At 33.7% G+C, this 20,139-nt stretch overlaps 2 protein-coding genes across 7 annotated transcripts in view; one reads left to right on the forward strand and one right to left on the reverse strand.

Moving 5' to 3' along the window:
* ARL13B (ADP ribosylation factor like GTPase 13B) overlaps nt 1-20,139 on the forward strand; it is a 94,961-nt gene that overhangs the window by 57,448 nt on the left and 17,374 nt on the right. For 3 of the 5 annotated variants that reach the window (XM_053565640.1, XM_053565642.1, XM_053565644.1), the window contains exons 4-7: nt 13,510-13,615; nt 14,399-14,601; nt 15,610-15,660; nt 17,059-17,167. In XM_053565640.1, coding sequence (XP_053421615.1) covers nt 13,510-13,615; nt 14,399-14,601; nt 15,610-15,660; nt 17,059-17,167 — 469 coding nt within the window. The remainder of the gene's footprint in view (nt 1-13,509; nt 13,616-14,398; nt 14,602-15,609; nt 15,661-17,058; nt 17,168-20,139) is intronic. The other 2 variants (XM_053565641.1, XM_053565643.1) reach the window with 1 other exon arrangement.
* Nucleotides 1-20,139, reverse strand: part of STX19 (syntaxin 19) — a 53,430-nt gene that overhangs the window by 11,353 nt on the left and 21,938 nt on the right. Inside the window, exons 2-4 of one of the 2 annotated variants that reach the window (XM_053565646.1) lie at nt 9,430-9,576; nt 9,189-9,237; nt 5,456-5,518 (exon numbers count right to left, since the gene is read on the reverse strand). The gene's annotated coding sequence lies outside the window, so the exon portion shown is untranslated. The other variant, XM_053565645.1, reaches the window with a different exon arrangement.

Consider the following 20,139-nt stretch of genomic DNA (forward strand, 5'->3'; position numbering starts at 1 on the left):
TATCAGTTTAAGAAATGTCCCTTCTATACCAATTTTCTTAAGTGTTCTTGTCATGAAGGAATGCTGGATATTATCAAAAGCTTTTTCTACGTCAATTGAGAGAATCATATGTTCTTTATTTTGTAGTTCGTTTATGTGCTGAATTACATTTATAGATTTACGTATATTGAACCAGCCTTGAGACCCTGGGATAAATACCACTTGGTTGTGGTGTATACTTTTTTTGATGTGCTATTGGATTCTTTTGTTTGTTTGTTAAGATCTTATTGAGTATTTTAGCATCAATATTCATTAGTGATATTGGTCTATAATTTTCTTTTCTTCTTGGGCCTTTTCCTGGTTTGGGGATCAAGGTGATGTTTGTTTCATAGAATGTCTTGGGTAATATTCCTTCTTTTTCTATATTTTGGGAGAGGGTTAGTAGTATAGGTACTAGTTCTTCTTTAAAGGTTTGGTAGAATTCTGACGTAATGCCATCTGGTCCTGGACTTTTCTTTTTAGGGAGATTTTGTATAGTTGATGCTATTTCAGAACTTGATATAGGCCTGTTCAACATTTCACCTTTGTTCTGGCTAAGTCTTGGTAGGTGGCATACTTCCAGGTATTGGTTGATTTTTTTCAGATTTTCATATTTCTGAGGGTAGAGTTTCTTGTATTTGTTTAGGATTTTTTGAATTTCTGAGCCGTCTGTTCTTATTTCATCGTAACCATTTCTGATTGATGAAATTAGAGATTTTACTCTTTTTTTCCTAGTTAGATTGGCCAAAGGTTTATCTATTGTATTAATCTTTTCAAAAATCAACTTTTGGATTTAATGATCTGTTGTATAATTCTTTTATTTTCAATTTCATTTAGTTCTGCTCTGATTTTGGTTATTTCTTTTCTTCTGCTGGGTTTGGGGTTGGAATTTTCTTCCTTCTCCATTTGCTTGAGATGTCCCATTAAGTTATTAACTTCCTCTCTTTACGTTTTCTTGAGGAAGGCTTGCATTGCTATAAATTTCCCTGTTAGGACTGCCTTTGCAGTATCCCAGAGGTTCTGATAGTTCGTGTCTTCATTGTTGTTTTGTTCCAAAAATTTGGTGATTTCCTTCTTAACCTGGTCTATAACCCATCTGTCCTTCAGCATAAGGTTATTTAGCTTCCATGTTTTTGTATGGGTATGCAGATTCCTGTTGTTATTGAGTTCAACTTTTATTCCATGATGGTCTGAGAAGATGCAAGCAATAATTTCTATTCTTTTAAATTTGCTGAGGTTATATTTGTGGCCTAGGATGTGGTGATTTTGGAGTATGTTCCATGGGCTGATGAGAAGAATGTGTATTCAGTTTTGTTGGGATGAAATGTTCTGTAGATGTCTGTTATGTCCAGATGTTGAATTGTTAAGTTTAAATCTAAAATTTCTTTGCTTAGCTTCTTTTTGGAGGATCTGTCCAGCACTGCTAAAGGGGTGTTAAAATCTCCAACTACTATGGAACTGGAGGAAATTAAGTTGTTCATTTCTGTCGGCGTTTCTCTTATAAATTGAGGTGCATTCTTGTTGGGTGCATAAATATTAATAATGGAAATCTCATCATATTGAGTATCACCTTTAACAAATATGAAGTGTTCATCCTCATCCTTCCTTATTGTGGTTGGTTTAAAGCCTATTGCGTCTGCAAATATGATTGCAACGCCTGTTTTTTTCCTGCTTTCCATTTGCCTTGAGTATAGATGACCATCCCTTCACCTTGAGTCTATATTTGTCTTTTAATGCAAGATGAACTTCTTGTATGTAGCAGATATCTGGCTTGAGTTTTTGTATCCAGTCAGCCAAACTGTGCCTCTTTAGAAGACAATTTAAACCATTCACATTAATTGAGAATTTTGATAAGCCTTTCGAGAGTCCGGTGGACATTTTTGATACTTTTGTGACTGTGGAAGTTGGAATTGGATCAAAATTTTCTGGGTGGGTTTACTTTTGTGGTGGAGGATTATGCTGGTCTTTATGAAGGAGAGGTCTGAGAATTTCCTGGAGAGCTGGTTTAGTTGTGGCAAATTTCTTCAACATGTGAATGTCGTTAATGTATTTAATTTCTGCATCTTAAATGAAACTCAGTTTAGTTGGGTACAGGATCATGGGTTGAAAGTTATTTTGTTTTAGGAGATTAAAATCGATGACCATCTTCTTCTAGCTTGAAAGGTTTCAGCAGAGGGATATGCAGTTATTCTAATATTCTTCCTTTTGTAGGTGATATTTTTCTTTCATCTGGCTGCTTTCAGAATTTTCTCCTTCATATTAATTTTAGTGAAATTCATTATGATGTGTCTCGCAGATGTCTTACTTGGGTTGAGTCACGCTGGAGTTCTGAAACTGTCTGCTATCTGAATTTCAGAGTCTCTTGGCATGTCTTGAAAGTTCTCCTTCCTAATCTCATGAAGAAGAGACTCTGCCTTGTGAAGCAACTTTGTCGCTTTTGCAGATCCCTATAAGACAAATATTGGTTTTCTTCAAATTATCCCAGAGCTCTCTGAGAGAGTGATCTGTTTTTGCCCTCCATTTCTCTTCTTCTCTGAGAGTTTGGGAGCATTCAAAAGTTTTGTCTTCAATGTCAGAAATCCTTTCTTCTGCTTGCTCCATTCTGTTACTGAGGGATTCTACTGTGTTTCTCAGGTCTTTGAGGGCTGCAACTTCTTGTCTCAATGTGTCAAAATGTTTGGTCATTTGGTCTTTCAATTCATTGAATTCTTGAGATATCTTTTGGGTTACTGCTTGGAATTCTAATTCAATCTTATTTGCTATCTAGATTCTTAATTTGATTTCTGACATCTTAGCTATTTGTGCATGGGATCTTGTGCTGTGTCTGCCCCATTGATCCTTGGGGAAGTTGATTTACTCTGATTATTCATATTTCCAGAATTTTTCTGTTGATTTCACCTTATGATTGTTTTTCACCGTTGCCTTTGGCCGTCCTCAGAGTTGGGAAGGTGTTTCTCCAAGATTAGACTCCAGCGGGATCACTCTATTGTTGCTGGATCTTTGTAGGGAGTGACCCTGTGTAGTTCCTCTGGGGCTGCCCCAGCCAGGGAGTTCTGGTTGTGGAAGCAGCTCTGGAGTGTGACACACCTGGATCCAGCAACAGGGCGGGGCTGTTGCACACAGTTCTGGGAGTGCCTCATGCCCAATGACTTGACACAGAGAGCCCAAGGCTCCTGCAGTCTCTGGTCAGGAGAAGTGCTCTGCACAGAGGCAAGGAGGGCTCTGGAAGGCACATGGCTACCAGAGTCCCTGGCCAGATAAGTGGCCGGTGTGGAGGCAGGGAGGGTACAGGTGGGAGGATGCGCGGTTGCGCAGCTCCTGCAATTCCTGGTCAGGGTGTGTAGGGCGCAGGTCAGGGGTAGCGGGGCAGCTCTTAAGAGGTCCTGACTGGCCCTGATCGCTGTCATGGCGCAGCTCCTACGGTGGTCCGGGCGGGTGCCATCGCAGTCCCTTCAGGCATTACATTTAAGTATTAAGCTTCTGTTGAAATGTCTGCTAACTCCAATGCTTGAGGTCCATACACGATGCCCTCCTGCTTCAAGGAGTTTTTAGTGGGATATGATATATTTTGCCTCTTGATTCTGGGTTTTGATTCTTTTTACCATCAAAGGAGTGACACATCTTTCTTGTCTGACTGACTTCTGGACTGATCTACCATCCCACGGCTGCACTTTCATGTTGTTCAGGAAAACACGGATGCACATTCTGGCATTAAAGAAACTTCTTCATGATCAATTCACTACTCAGAGTGCTGGAAGTCTTTCTCCTTTCTAGTGCTTGTAGCATAGAATCCTCTCTTATCTGGAGCTGAAGTGAATGATGTCTGCATGAAAGCTTATCATTGCTGGTATTCCAGTGTTTAACATCAGACGGTAGAGAGAAGGTTGTATGGGTTTTCTATACCAGGTTTTTATTTCTGTTATTTCTGTTCCAGGACGTAGACCTCAGGACGTCCTTCTTAGACGCAAGCTGGGAAGAAAGCACCCCTCTTGGTCACCGTGGGTGGGGAGTACAGAGTGGGAAGATATTCAGAGCTAGTTACTGATATTGATGTCCAAACATGCTACTTTTCATGGAGATGTCTTCGTCAAGGAGGAGCTCTCCTCAGTAGCCGCTTCTCAGAAATACATTTTATTAATATATTTATATACATAAAGTACCCGGAACATAAATGTATATAGTGTGTTGATTTTTACGAAGTGAATACATTCATATAACCACCACCCAGATCAGGAAACGTGCAACTTTTATATTTTTCTTGTTGCTTAATTTTATACATACACATCACTAATTCATTCTAAAACTGAAACTATCCTCTTGACATGTTTAAATGTAGAAAATACTATTTTTATTTTATTACATTTATTGTTTCATCTTTTGAGGTTTCTTTCCTTGAACCGTGTAACGTGACCTGGTTGTGTTGGATTTTTTCCCATCCTTTCTTTTATATTTTGTTCTCATTTTAGTTCCTCATCATCTTTGTTGGTTTATCCTCTGACTTCCTTTCAAAATGCAGATGTGATAAGAACTCGTATTACTGAGAATGTTGTTAGTCTGCCCTTATATGTGAATAATTTATTTCCTGTGGATTTAATTCTCCTTTCAAAATGCAGATGTGATAAGAACTTGTATTACTGAGAATGTTGTTAGTCTGACCTTATACGTGAATAATATATTTCCTGTGGATTTAATTCTCACTTGTAAGTTAAAGTTTTGGAAGTTCTGCTATTTTGTCTTCTAGCTTTGTTGCCCTTGAGAAATCTGTCATCTGATTCCTGATATTTTGCATAAGACCTATTTTTGTATTTCCTTTCATGAAGTTCTTGCCCTTTTTTCTTTATTCCTCATGTTCTGAAATTTCACAATAATGTGACCTGGGGGATTCTTTGGCATTTATTTTCTAAACATGTATTGAGTCTTTTCATTTTGGAAACTCTTGTATTTAGGTATTTAGGATTTTTGGTTTTTGGTATACTTTAAGAACTTTATCTTCTCCATTTTCTTTACCTTTCATATGCTAAGAAACATTAAAGGAACATTCCAGTCTAAGAAAACGAACTTCAAAGTGACTTGCCAGAAGCCACACAACTAAAAAATGGCCGTGCCTACATTTAGATCTGTATCTACCTGATTCTATACCTGTTCTCTTCCTCTACTCCAGAAATAGATTATCTCAGTGAAATATACTACAAATGAAGTTGGTCTATAACATGTCATTTATGTTAGTAATATAAATACTATCCTTATTTAAGAGAAAAGAATTCTAGCAGGAGATAATACATTGTATCAGATATTATTCTCTTGTTTGCAACAACTTTATTAGCATCTTTAATATAATCAGACAAAATTGATCACTTTATAACACACAAGAAAAAGAATTAGTTTGCATGCCATAGAAATATGTCACAGAAAGTTTCTAAGAAATTTTGAATCCTACCATTGGCATCATGTACAGATTGGGATTCTTATATTTTCTTCTGCTTCAGGTCAGAGTCATAATCTGGAATAGGATAGGAAGTTAGTTATCCTTCATTCCTATTTATGTACTTTGATTTCTGTTTCCTACTCTTACACTAGTTTGTCTCTATAAATTCTTATAGCTACAATATTTAAACCACATGTACTTTTTTTTTTAAACCTACTTGTGTTCTGATATTATGAGGAAAAGGAAATAGTAACTGTTAAAAGTTTAGCAGAGGAAGAGAGAGAGAGAGAGAGAGGGAGAGAGAGAGAGAGAGAAGAATCCACTACGAAACAAAACAGATTTTGATTTTGAATTCAAGAGAACCAAGTCAAATCTATCTAATAGCTAAGTCACTTTTAACAATCCTTGAATTTCACATTTCTCAGGAACTACAATGTCTTGAACCTTTTCTTTGGATGCATGGTTTGGAATAAATCCTAAAACAACTCCCTTTAACATTTTTATGACTGGATAGATCTTTCTTTCTTAAAAATTAGAAACAAATTATCAATGCCACTGAAAGCCTTTCACTGAAACATCATAGTTTAAATTTTTTTTAAGAAATAGAATATTTTAAATTGATATTTAAGTACAATAAGTAAGTATATTTAAGTACCTTTGGGAAGGTAAATTTTACTGCCACTTACTTTGGAAGCCAAAATATTTGACTGTGATACGTATGAAGTTTGTCTTTTCATTTTTGTCTTTGGAAGATCATTTCCCTGAAGGAGTACCACCACACTTTTATATTTGAATAAAAGATACTTTAAGAAAATCTTTAACGTATATTAACATGTATTTTCACTAATCTTAGAAAAAGCAAATAAATATTCCACTAAAAAAATTCTATATGTTGTTGATATTAAATGAAAAGCATGGAAATATAATAGGGTTCCATTTCAGTGTTACAGATCATGGCATGCATATGATATAAATGATTTAAATCAACTATAAAGTTTATACTGTGTTCACCTTGGTTTATGGATCCTATATCTTCCTTTATTTCCTTTGAACATTTTGAGTCTATTGATATTAAAGATACTTTACATTATTAGGTTATTTCTAGTTTCCCAGGAATGAAATTCCTTTGTTCACTATAGCTACTCACTGATGGCCATTCTGTTGGAGGTGGGCAGGAATATTTGATGAATTTTATAAGTAGTTTATCTATAGTGGGGAATTATACAGGTATTCTCTGAGGGTGCTGATAAATTATGAATATATCATAGGGCTATTTTTGTGGTGGTTACTAATCAGGCTCCATGGAGTTTGCCTTCTGTAGCCCAGGCACTGTAAATATAGGCCTCGTTTTTTTTTCTTCAGTGATTTTTATAGCCTGAATAGACACCTAACTTCCTGCTGTAATTCTGGGCAAGTCAACAGAGATACTCCTGACTTTGTATACAGATTATATTCTGTTTTCCTAGGCTCACTACTTCATCTAGAACACTCAGTTTTAGTACCTTATAATGCACAAATTGTAAATCTTAGCTTCTTAGTTTCTTAGAAGCTAAGGTTTACAATTACTTGTAGAAGCACAGTGGAGTTAGCTTTAATTATTCCTTTTTACATTAGCTATAAGTTTGTTTCCTCTTCCTTTCTGGCACCTGAAAATTTCCCTTTCTTCCTTTAAATTTGAGTGATGTAGTTTAATTTTTTAAACTTAAAATTACACATTTATGTATGGTTAGCACAAGAGTGAGCAATTTCTATTTCTGCCCGTAATACACAGTTGATTGTCTTTGCAGAATTAACATGATTCAGAATATTCCCCCAACTCCTTGTTCATTTGTGCAGAAATAGACTTAAATGTAGCTACTTAAATACATGCTGTAAATAAATTGCATTTTCTAGTAGTTGTATACTCATAACTGTATATGTAACTTTCCAGTTTAACTTCTTGATCTTACATCATCAGAAATTAGAATATTAGGAAAAAAGAGACATCTTAGCATATTAGAATTTAAAAATTGGAAGAAACAGAGTTCATGTAGGCATAAAATGTGAAGTGCATAGTTGTAAAATCATTAAATTGCTTAGGCTAGGTGAAATTGATAAGATCACTATTTCATGCAATTTTTTTAACCTTAGATTTGTTTTCTTAATGTTAGAAGAGTTTATACAAATAAGAATTATCTTTCATCATGTTTAGCTTACAGTATTGCTATACAGTTTCAAATTTCACTAGCAATAATTGACAGTGTCTTTGAGCTTAAATATGATATTTGAAAAAAGAAAGAACATAAATTTGTACATATTATAATCAACTTTGACATTTGTTCTGGGAAATAAAAAAAGTAAACTTGGGTGACTCAAATAAAACATTTTTTTACAGACTGAAAATTCCTAGAAACAGAAACATGAATAAAAATTACCTAGTTTATGTACAGATGTTTTCAAGTAAGCTCTTTTTCTATATTTACTATATGGATTAAATGAAATATTTCAAGAAATAAAACCAGGTTTTACCCAACATGAAGTAGACTTTTTTTTTTTTTTTTAAATATGTGAAGCCAACTTGTAACATTTCCCTAATTTAGTCAGAAACAGAGCATCTTAATGTAACATGAACCTTTTTGGCTACATAAATGAGGGCAAAATAGTGGTTTCTAAAAACACACTAAAATATTATTACAGAATGCATATATTTTCTGCTTTTGAATTCTCTAATGTTTTTAAATGTAATCTCTCAATACTTTCTACCTGTAGTGTAAAAAAGATACAAATTAACTTGTTTAACAATATTAAGATCATTTTGGGTAAATATGTGTAATTTTTGAACTTTTATTTAGTCAAATAAACTATACATACATAAAATGATTTGTTTATTAAATTTAAAACTACATAGCTGTGAAAAGAATGTGTTCTAGGTATTAATATGGTCAATTCTCAAGTACCCCCCTCAAATACTTCTGAGTCATTGTTATTTTGATTTGAGACGGATTATTTGTTAAATTCTAACATGATCTTTGAAGTATTTGCCCTATCTAATGCCTCCTTAAATTTTTCAAACTATCACATCAATGTAATGTTTATGCTAAATCATATTATTTAAATATTTTAAAAATACTAGCTAAAACATTAAAATGATCATTGAGCACTTTGATATTTTAATATACTTAGTGGAAACATTAAAAACATGACTGAGTATTTTAATCCTTTCATAACAAGGTTATTTTCTAATTTCCTCAAATTAATTTTAAAAGATTATAAGAAATAACAATGAAGCAATTAGTTAAGATCATATAAAAAATTATCTGAACTTTAAAGGTTACATCTGTGCCAAATTTGTTTGTAAGCTTCTTTTCAGAGTTAAATGTAAAAGTGTTATTTAAAGTAAGCACAGTATGGTTAATTTATAGTTTTGTGTATAAAAAAAGAGAATCTTAAGTTTATTTTTAGAAGATCTGACTTTCTACTGTTTCCAAAATGAGAAGTTACTTTTTTAATAGAACTTGGAAACAGTTTCTTTCCTTTAAAGTTAGTTTTTGTGATAGTAGTCTATTTTCAAGAATTTTACACCCAAATCCCAGTTAGTATATCAGTAGTACATAAACACATCAGCTGCCGGTAGCCCTGTCCAACTCTGAGCAAAGCAATTAACTTTCATCGTTTGTTGAGCTATATTTAAATGTCACAATACAAGCAGATTTCTGTCCATGGATATTTCACATTAAAAAGTATTAAAAAAGAGTAGTTTATTTACCTTTTTGTCTTGTTCCTTCTGTTGCTTTTCCACCTGTGGTGTTGGAGTCCTGTCTTGCAAGAAAATCTGAATATCATCTCATGTAATGATTTCATTAAATTACTTAAATATCTTATAGATCACAGACTAATTTCTGTATGGTTTTCATATTGTTAATTGAAAGCCAAATAATGAAGTCAAATAAGTTAAGAGATAAAGTTGTGCTTTTGCTGTTAATAGCAAATGAGAACAGTTTGCTTACTTGACACCTGGAGAGTCCGGTTCTGCCAGTTACATGCCTGTTCTTTAGATTAAAGGAAGATCATTTTCATTGGAGCTGGACGGTAGCAGGAAGTCATTGTTAAAACTGCCTACGTAGAGTATTTTCACAGGCTCTGCAAATCCAGTCCTACATTAAATGTAAAATACATTACTTGAAAAAATGAGTTTATATTTAAACAAAGATTACTTTCTTTTCTATAGGCATCAAAGCTTGCTAAAAGCACAGAATTAAATAGGAATAAACCAGAATGGAAAGAAGCTTGGTATAAAAGCTTTGTTCCATTTACTTTAAAATGATTGAACTTTGTCCTATTTTAGGAAATCTCATAAGAGCTTAGCTCATAAAATTATAGAATTTCAAAAGTAGAACAATCAGAAAAGAGCTCATGTCTTTAAATCTTCCACCCTACTTTTCTTGCAATCTTTATTTTAAAATAAGTTTCTTCCATAGTTTTCTATATAGAACTAAATTTTAAAGCAATCTGTTAAATTATCTATTTATTATGTCAATTTAACAATTGAAAATTATTTTTTACCAAATGGCAATGTTTATAGGAAAAATTAGAAATGAAAATCTTTCATACTGTCAAATTCCTGATCACTTCCTTCTTTTCAATGTGAGTTATTTGAAGGCAAGAAAAAAAGACTTTGCTATAATATCTGTAATGTTTATATTTATTCTTTGATTTAATAGTCCCACTTCCTGGAATCTGTTCTCATAATAAAACAAATGACTCCTTCACACATGTATTCATCACAGCACTCCTTGTAAAAACAAAAGACTGGAAGCACAAAAGTCCTTTGGTGTAAACCTGCTGAGTAAATGATAGAACATCATACTGTGGAGTATTCTGCAACTATCGAAAATAATGAAGATTTCTTTATACTGCTTCAGGGTAGTTTCAGGATTTACTCTTCAGTTTTAAAAAAATAGTGAGGAAGAATGTATATAGTATGCTAGCTTTTGAGGAAGAAAGGGAGGCTGGATATAAATATTGTATGTGTATATACACACACATACATAAATCAGTCAATAGCAGTGAATATCCCTAATACCCAAATTGTGTTCTTCAAAGGACTATTTCTCTCATACACTTGTTTATATTTTCTAAAAGAAATAAAGAGAGGATGACCTAAACACTAATGAAAATGGTTACCTATAGGAGAAAGGAAGGAACAGAGACAGGCAAAGGGTCAGAGATTTCAAATAGTTCTTTCTTAATGTAACTTTTTTTATAGTTTTGAGTTTGAAACCATGTATATATTTTAGAAATTTAATCTTCAAAAACCTCTCCCAAAAGCAGAAGCACCTAGAAACAAATGAACCTAGCTATATTTCTTGGTGGTGGCATAAACGTATGGAAAAGTGTTATTTCAAGTAATTTTAAAATTCAGCGTTTCCTTCATGCATCTCTAAGTAGAATATATCTTAGGACTGAAAACCACAAAGAATCTTATACCTAGTTGGATGAAGCAAGTAGTCAATGTCATTAGGAACTATGATTTTCAGGATAAGTAAAAAGAGATACAAATAAGATCTTATGCAGGGAACAGTGGCCCAGTCTTACAATCTTAGCACTACTGGAATGCTTGAGCCCAGGAGTTTAAGACCAGCCCGAGCAATAGCAGACCCTATAAAAATGTTAGCTAGGCATGGTGGCATGCACCTGTATTCCGAGTTACTCAGGAGGCTGAGGGAGGAGGATTGCTTCAGCCCAGGAGTTTGAGGTTGCAGTGAGCCATGAGGACACCGCTGCACGATAGCCCTGTCTCAAAAAAATAAAGAAAGAAAAAAAAAGGAAGAAGCTAAGTCAAAACTTGGTAATACTCGATTAGAAATGAAAAAATCAATATGGACTCATAATTTATGTTTTTTTGTCTTTCTAAAAAGACTATTTCCTACCTTTGTACACTGAATGAGTCAATAGCAATGTATATTCATAGTGCCCAGATTGTGGTCCTTAAAATGCCATTTCCCTCTGAAAGGATCAGGTCTCCTTAGGAAAGCAGATAATTCTAGATCTGGAACCTTTTTTCATAGCAGAAAGCAAAGAAGCTATCAAAGATTATTGGAATTGTACCAAAAGGACACAGATGCGGATCTGAAGGGGACTCCTGCTGTTCTTTGAGCCTCAAAAAGAACAGTAACTACAGTAAATTGAAAACACATCTTATTTTTTAACCCTCTGAGTTCATAATGATGATCCCCATAATAAGACAAAATAAAAAAACAAAACAACTTGATTACTTTTGGAGGTTTCTAAGGCACAATTCTGATGAAAATTAGTAAATAAAGGCAAAGGATGAAACATTTATCTTGACTTTTCTCTATGAATTGTTAAGAGTCATCAAATAGTTGATAAAAGTATATTTTTGGGCAAAAATCTTGCTAGTAAATGCAGAAGACATACAGAACCAGAAGAGTCATTCTTTATAAACTCTTACATAATAATTGAGTTAAGTGAAGGTCATTAATGGTTGCTTAAATCATTAGGGAAAAGATTAATGAAGAACTTTATTTTGGATGGATCAAGCTAACTCCAACTAAATTCACTAGTCAATTTTAATATAATTAAAATAGGATATTATATGAAAGTGATTTTATATTATTCCTAGGTATCAGCACCACATATGAAATGTTTGTCACAAGATTTCAATGTGAAATTCATCCAGCCTCCACATCTATCTATAGGAAATATAGGGTATGTGTGTTGAATGAGTTCATGAGGAAGATACTGTCCAAATTCTAAAGAAAAATGACACATTTCAGTAAATGGTAGGAAAAGGGGTGGCGATGTTGAGGGTGGGGAAGGGTAGGTACTCAAAATACAGATTCAAAAAGAAGTAAGTGATAAATTATATGCAGTGTATATCTGGTTTGGATCTGAAGTTGAACATAGCATTTGCAAAATGATATTGGGGAATAATAAGTGAATTGAGTAATATTGAAGACATTATTAATTTGTTAGGTGTAATAGTGGTATTATGGTAATATTTTTAATATCTAGGTGAAGTAATGTGACTCAGAAAAAGTAGTAGATATATAGATGAGCAAGAATCACGCAATGTTGATAATTTTTAAAGATAAGTGATAGATGGGGCTAATTAGATTTATTATTCTGTGCATTTAAAATTATCTGTTTTTGCCTCAGAGTCTATCAAACCCTAACCAAGACAGTATTTTCCAAAACTTTTTGACCTATGACATGTGATGTGCAAATTGATAGTTCCTGTTTTTTTTTTTTTGTTTTGAAATGGTGTCTGACTTTGTTGCCCTTGATAGAGAGTGCCGTGGGTTCATAGCCACAGCAACCTCAAACTCTTTGGGCTCAAGAGATCCTCTGCCTCAGTTTTTCATTTTTAGTAGAGATGAGTTCTTGCTCTGGTTCAGGCAGGTCTCAAACTCGTGAGCTCAAGCAGTCGATCAACCTCAGCCTCAGCCTTGCAGAGTGCTAGTATTATAGGCATGAGCCACTGCACCTGGCCTAATTCCCGTTTTTCCTTAGACTTTGTTTTGGCTTTTCTGTATTTGGTCTTCAGTTTGTCCTTAATTGTGTATAATATTTTTTTATGCTAAGTGCTATGTCAGAATAAATCAGAGTGGCCTACTGTCTTCAGTAAGTTGCACATCTACATGGACATAGTCACATATTAGAAATGTAGATGAGCTCAAATATTACAAGCTCAGAATAAATGTTTGGGCATGTAAAATGATACAAGTTTGTATGTTAAGAAGACAGGATATAATTTATGGCTGTGAGTTTTGGAAAACAGTCTGCTTTTTCTGTTTCGTAGCTTTTTGGTTGACCTATTGGTCAATTGTTTATGTTTTCTCGACACTTCTCTTTATCAGATTTCCCTTTTATAGACCAGTTCTTACCAAATGTTTTTAACAATAATAAAGGAAAATGATAAAATTGATGGTACAATAATTTTTAAAACTAGTGTGTTGTGTAATCAGTAGATTTAAAACATGGGGATAGAAGAATATGGTCAAAATTTCTTCAAGTTGCCATCAGATTATATATTTGCTATAAAACAACCTTATTTGTCTTTCTAGGTTGGCAAATAAACAAGACAAGGAAGGGGCTTTAGGAGAAGCTGATGTGATTGAATGTCTGTCCCTTGAAAAATTGGTCAATGAGCACAAGTGCCTATGCCAAATAGTAAGTTTTTTTCTCTGTACTTTGAAATAGGTTCAGTATAACTTCATTTTTGTAAAGGTAATAACAGAAAGCAATTTTTCCAAGAGTTTTTGTCCTCTGGAGGAAATTGCACTATCATGTCCTGTTGCTATGACTTAGTACCATAATGCTTATTTTCTATTTGATAGTTATTGACTTCCATAAACTAACCTTCCATAGTTTCAAAGATTTTCACGTTTATTTTTTGATTAAGATAATTGCCTAATAGGATCTGCAGCCATATCAACACATCATGGTATAAACTTTGTAAAATGGAAAAGTATAAATATAAAATGTAAACATTTGAGAGATTTATAATAAGTTTTGAAAATCTTATCTGGAGAGTTGTCACACAGTCTGAAGGAAGATGGATAGGGGATTTAATCCTTTAGTCCAGTTCCATAAAATGATCATTATGTTGTCAACCTTATGAATGTTTATTGCTGCAAATTTTAGCACAAACAATTAAAATTTCTGGGATATTTTTCTTGGCAGTCAATTTTGTTTTCCAATAAATGTGTTTAAAATTATAATTGGCATTGTCAACTTCTTATGAGAAAATGTCTCTAGTAGCTTATGGATACTGTATGAAAAGTATGTCGATTCCAATGTACTGATGTTAATGATCATTGCAAAGGTATCTTTTGTAAGTTAAATAAGCGCTAATTTAAATGGCTTAATTTTGATTTGTTAGTAATTATATTGAATAGTTTATGCATAGATTTGTCTGGAGAAATTTTAGAGTTAAATAAATTTCTATTTTAGGAACCTTGTTCAGCAGTCTTGGGATATGGAAAGAAAATTGACAAGTCCATTAAGAAGGGTCTTTATTGGCTACTACATATTATTGCAAGAGACTTTGATGCTTTAAATGAACGCATCCAAAAAGATACAACAGAACAGCGTGCTCTCGAGGAACAAGAGAAACAAGAAAGGGCTGAACGAGTGCGAAAATTGCAAGAAGAAAGGTAAGTGGATTACTTTCCCCCACAGTGCATTTAAAGAGTCAGAAACAAGACAGTTTTATGAATTATTTGCTAGTTTTGTCTATTTCATTTCCTCTTTCTGTATGAAGGAAGACAGTACATTTTCTACTGCTATGGAACTGTCTCTGTGCAAGTATAAGTGAATTCTAATTGTTCTGCTGGCATTACAGTAGTTAAATGTACTCTTATGTACATTATTTCTAAGAGTATTAAATATTTATGTCTTATTTCTTATGGGTACCATTAGTGCAGTGGTTCTTAATGTACAGAGTGATTTTGCCTCTCAGGGGACATTTGGCAATGTCTGGAGACATCTACAGTTCACAACCGTGGGGAGGGGTAGAGTGCCACTGGCATCTGTTGAGCAGAGGACAGGGCTGTTATTAAACATCCACAATGCACCGGACAGTCTCTCACAGCAAAGAATTGTCAAGCTCAGTACATAAATAGTGTTGAGCATGAGGAACCTCTTTAATCTCAGCAAAGATGGAAGGTGAGTTGTTATAGAGTTATTCAACTCAAGCAAAATCTGATCCCAAGTTGCCTGTCATCTGCCTGAGTAATATTGGCCTTCCAGGTGACTTAACAGAATCGCTACCCAGCAGGCAAGAACCCACTACCCTTGGTTATTCCTTTGTGAGGTGCTTCCTTATACTGTGGAAGAAATCCTCTGAGAACTGGTATTTTTCAGAGGTAGGACTTATAGGAAAGAAATATATTTATGGAGATAACTCTTTGCCCCTTAGTGCTCAACAATAGGAGTGTCTTTCAAATAGGTCTCGATATCAAAGAAAGAATGGGGTGAGTAGTTTTGGCATCTGCTGATAGGTTTTGGAGAGTCTTTGGTTTTCAGTCTAGTGTATATTTTTGTGATTTATAATGCTAAAGCTTAGTATAACCTATCATTCATGTAAGTATACCTTTTATATATTGATAAAAATTCAGTTATAGCCATGCTTTTCTAAAACTCCTTTGCTTTTTCTACACTAGTGAAAAAGAAGCAACAACAACAAAAAATGAGTTGGATACAAGAAATTTCATGTATGTTAGTAATTTTTAAAAAGTTTTTGTGTTTTCCACAGTGATATTCTAGATCATGTATGGTAGGCTTTTCTAATACTCATTCTCCTTTTCTCCTTTCTCCTTGGCCATGCTTTTTGTTATCTTAGACCTCTCCTGTTCAGTTGATATTCTGTAATAAAAAGTAAATTGGTATTCAGAGAAGAGTAATTAAAAACAACCTTTTTACTTTGCTAAAGCTGATACAATTGGTTTAGATAATCATTTCCAGTATTTTTGTAAAACACTATAACTTGCTTTGTGAAAATAGTATTATTAATACTTTATACCTGAAACTGCTTTAATAAATGAACAATATCAATAACAGTGACTGTCCTATGAGCAGGTTCATTTATGGAGTGTTTTACATATATTATTTTATCCGATCCTTGAAACAGTCTTAATGAGATTGGGAAAGCTGAGGCTCAGCGATCCAGGTCCAAAGTCACAAAGGTAGTAAGTTGCAACTCTCTAAATGCTGGCTTCCTAGGCCCAGAATAAAAGGATATATATTTCTAACCAGAACACAGTTACTTGATGTCATGTCAATGAACAACCATATTGCTTATACTATTTCTTTCTTTGGCTGCTTGTTTTAGCAACTTAATAACTCTTCACGTGTATGACAACATTAACTTAATAACTCTTCACGTATATGACAACATTAACCGTAAATCATAGAGATAGTAAATGTTTCAGTGGTAACTATTAATAATATGGAATTATTTAATCTGAATGATTATGGCAAACTTATTTTTATAGCCTCTTACACTATTATGCAAAGTAACAGTTAACTAATTTTTCAAATATTATATACAACTTAATAAAATATATAATTTTATATTATTACTTTGTCATACACTTCTAGAGAATCATTTTATAGATGTCCTGCTCTTTTATTTCTGTATAATAAATAAGAAACATGTTTGTGCAGAAGTAAAAGCATAGGTTAAGTTAAAAGAATGTTTTCCCAGTTTTATTTTAAGACATACCTTTAAGAAGAGTGTTAACAAGAGGACTTATTTGCTAACACTAGTAAATAGACAGCATTTATTTTTGGAGGGTAATTAATAAATTAATCAATATACACTCTTGGCACATGAAAAATAATTTATTTGCACTATTGACATTAAGAAGTCAACCATAGAAAATGCCACTTTTGTCAGGACTTCTTTCTTTTTAAATACAAATGATTAATCCTTACATGGGGGTAGAGGCCTATTGCTTACATAAGGATTTCTGAAATACTCTCAGTAATTCAATGCCATGTCTAGATGTCAAAATTACTTAGTTTAATAGCTTTAAACCTATTGTAAATTTTTCAAAACATGGCTCAACACTTTGTCAAAAGGAATTTCAATTTTTTTCTTCCAACAATAGAAAACAAAGAGAAGGAGGGGAGGCTGAAGTCAATGGAACCAGTGATCTGGCTGAGTTGGACCCAGAACCAATGAATCCCTTTCGCCCGATAGCATCTGTAATCATTGAGGTATGAATGTTAACAAATGTAATTTTTAAATCTTAAGTTATAAAGTTGGAATTTGGGAAAGAAGGTGGGGACTTGGGAAAATAGGGCAGGTAAATTGAAGTTGTTGTCCAGAGATTATTTCTAAAAATTGAAGGTGAGAGATTGATGAAAGGTTTACTGCTTTTTTATTCCCCTCTTAAATTCACCTTTTTATGTAGCGTCAAAAGGGAAATAAGACTATTTTCATTGTCATTTAATTGTCAGAATTAAATGACAATGAAAATAAATGTTGAATGTGGCAATTATTTTAGTTACTGTGTTTGATAAATATATTATTGGGGGCATTTTTGTCATGTGATAGTAATATATTTACATTGGCTTACATTGTCTCTGTGGTGCTCTTACTATCCTTTTGCCACAATGTTTAGATACAATGTTTAGATACAATGCATTAGGAGTGCATAAATAATATTTTTTTCTTTTTCTATTTCTTTTTCCTTATCCTTCTCCCTTCCTCCCTCCTCTCCCTCCCTGCTTTCTCTTCCTTCCCTCCTCCATCCCTCCCTCCTTTCTTTCCCCCCTCTCTCTCTCTCTCTTTTTGGGATAGAATCTAACTCTGTCACCCAAGCAAAAGTGCAGTGGTGTCATCATAGCTCATAGTAACCTCAAACTTGTGAGCTTAAGTGATTCTCCTGCCTCAGTCTCCCCAGTAGCTCTGACTACAGGCATATGCCTGGCTAATTTTTTTTATTTTTCATAGAGATGGGATATTGCTGTTGGCTGGGCTCCAAAACAGTTTTATGTTTTCTCAGGGTACTTAGAAATGTTTGATCCTATTGATACAGATATTAAGTAAGGCATTGTTAAAAAATGTTTGAACTGTTTTTAAAACCCAAGCAATGTCATTAATCCATATGTGGGCTAGTGATGAATATATGTTTTTCCTAAAGTATAAATGCCGATATTTGGTAGAAGTAGAAATTCAGTTTAAGTATTCTTAGTAAGGTTACTTTCCCTATTGGTTCGTTAGACTCATCATACTTGAATCTATTGAGTTTGAGCTTTTATAACTTATATGAGGCATAATTCAATCACTTCTGGACAAGTCTTATTTTACATTTCTAGAAGAATATAATAAGTAATCTTCTATGCCACTTAAAACCAATGTTCTCAAATTGAATATTCTTAGAGAAATTTGTTTTATTGCTATTCGATATTTCTAATAATCACATTCCTGTAATATTTAAAATAAGTACATTAAGCTTTTGATAGGAACTGTATTTGCCTGCTTTTTGTAATAATAATTCATACACATATAATTACCTGAACATGCCTGGGCAGTTCCCACTGATTTAGATGGTCTAATATAATCTTATTCAGGACACTTGAAACATTATGGTTTGGTCTTATGAATTTTAACAGTTCTCTGTCATCATTTATCAAAACCAACAACTGGCACAACTTCTTAAACTGTGGTTTCAGTCTCTGCTAGTTCATATTGCATGTTTATTTTGTAAGCATGGTGCTTGTACTGGTTTAAATAAAACATTTAACATAAAAAAGAATGTTGGAAATAGAAAAAAATTCTCCTATATCTTAATACCATTTATTTTAAATTATCAGAGATTTTACCAACATAAATTTATAGATTTTAATTATAAGGAGATTAAATGCGTGTGCATGCACGTGTGTGTGTGTGTGCGCGCGCGCGTATTTGTTTGCATTTTCCCGTGGTGTCCAGCATTTGTATGGGCTCTGCTCTAATGGCCCTCCATAGCCATGGCTCCTCCAGGGCAGTGCTTCCTAAACCTCCCCTGTTTACTTAGAGCCTGTCGTGGAAGTTGGTGTGTTCTTCATTCCTCCTCCCCTTTCACTGCCTCCTTCCACACAGGTGGTTCATCTGGAAAAGTGGATGATTGTTTCTTCCTTAGAGCTGCTGCTGAGGAGGGAGGCAGCTCCGTAGGTAAGAAGATGATTGGATAGTTTTGGTATTGGTTTATTTGGAAAATAATTGGTAGTATGAGATATTTGGTCTTAAGTTCCTTAGATATCAGAAGATGAATTGTGTTCAGTCTTTCAACATTCACCCTAAATATGTACTTTTCTAAGTATAGTAAAACTATCTTAATAAAATAGAAGACAATTTTTGTATCCATTGTATCAACAATTATGTTAAGTTTTTTTAACTTTTTTTTTTTTAGACAGAGTCTCACTTTGTCACCCTTGGTAGAGTGTCGTCACAGCTCACAGCAACCTTAAACTCTTGGGCTTAAACGATTCTCTTGCCTCAGCCTCTCAAGTAGCTAGGACTACAGAAGCCTGTGTTATATATTTTTAAAAAAATATTGACAGAAAAGAAGGAAATCAATTTGATTACCTTTGAAACATTAATTTACTCTGAATTATACAATAAAGTATACATTATACTTTGTAAATAATGACCGTTCAGTTTATAGCACAAGTGCCTAGTGCTTCTTTCAGCATTATATTTTCACAACATAAGGAAGTGAAAAATACTATGCTGTACACTACTATGTAGTGTACAGCATAGTATACCACATACAGAAAGTTCCTAAATTAATAAGTGGCATGGGGAATGTACAGTTACAATACTTTTAATTTTTGGCTGGGGCTAGGTTTGAACCTGCCACCTCCGGCATATGGGACCGGCACCCTACTCCTTGAGCCACAGGCACCACCCCAGTTATAATACTTTTAAACTATAATGTTTTTTAGAATACAGTCAATAAAGAAATGAAAACAAATTACTGACAATCTCCTTTTCAACATGCAAATTTTCTTTTTTCCGTAAAACTTTTCCTTTGATATGTTTTCATTATACAGAAGCACCTAATATTCCTTTTACTTTTATCTCAGATAATAAAAGTGAAGTATTGTAAGGTATTAGACAGAATAGACAGGTCAGTGAACAAACAGTAATAAACCTAATTAAGCATGAGCATTTAGTATAAGGTAAAGGTAGCATTTCAAAT

This window comes from Nycticebus coucang, chromosome 16 (genome assembly GCF_027406575.1).
Source record: "Nycticebus coucang isolate mNycCou1 chromosome 16, mNycCou1.pri, whole genome shotgun sequence".
NCBI lineage: Eukaryota > Metazoa > Chordata > Mammalia > Primates > Lorisidae > Nycticebus > Nycticebus coucang.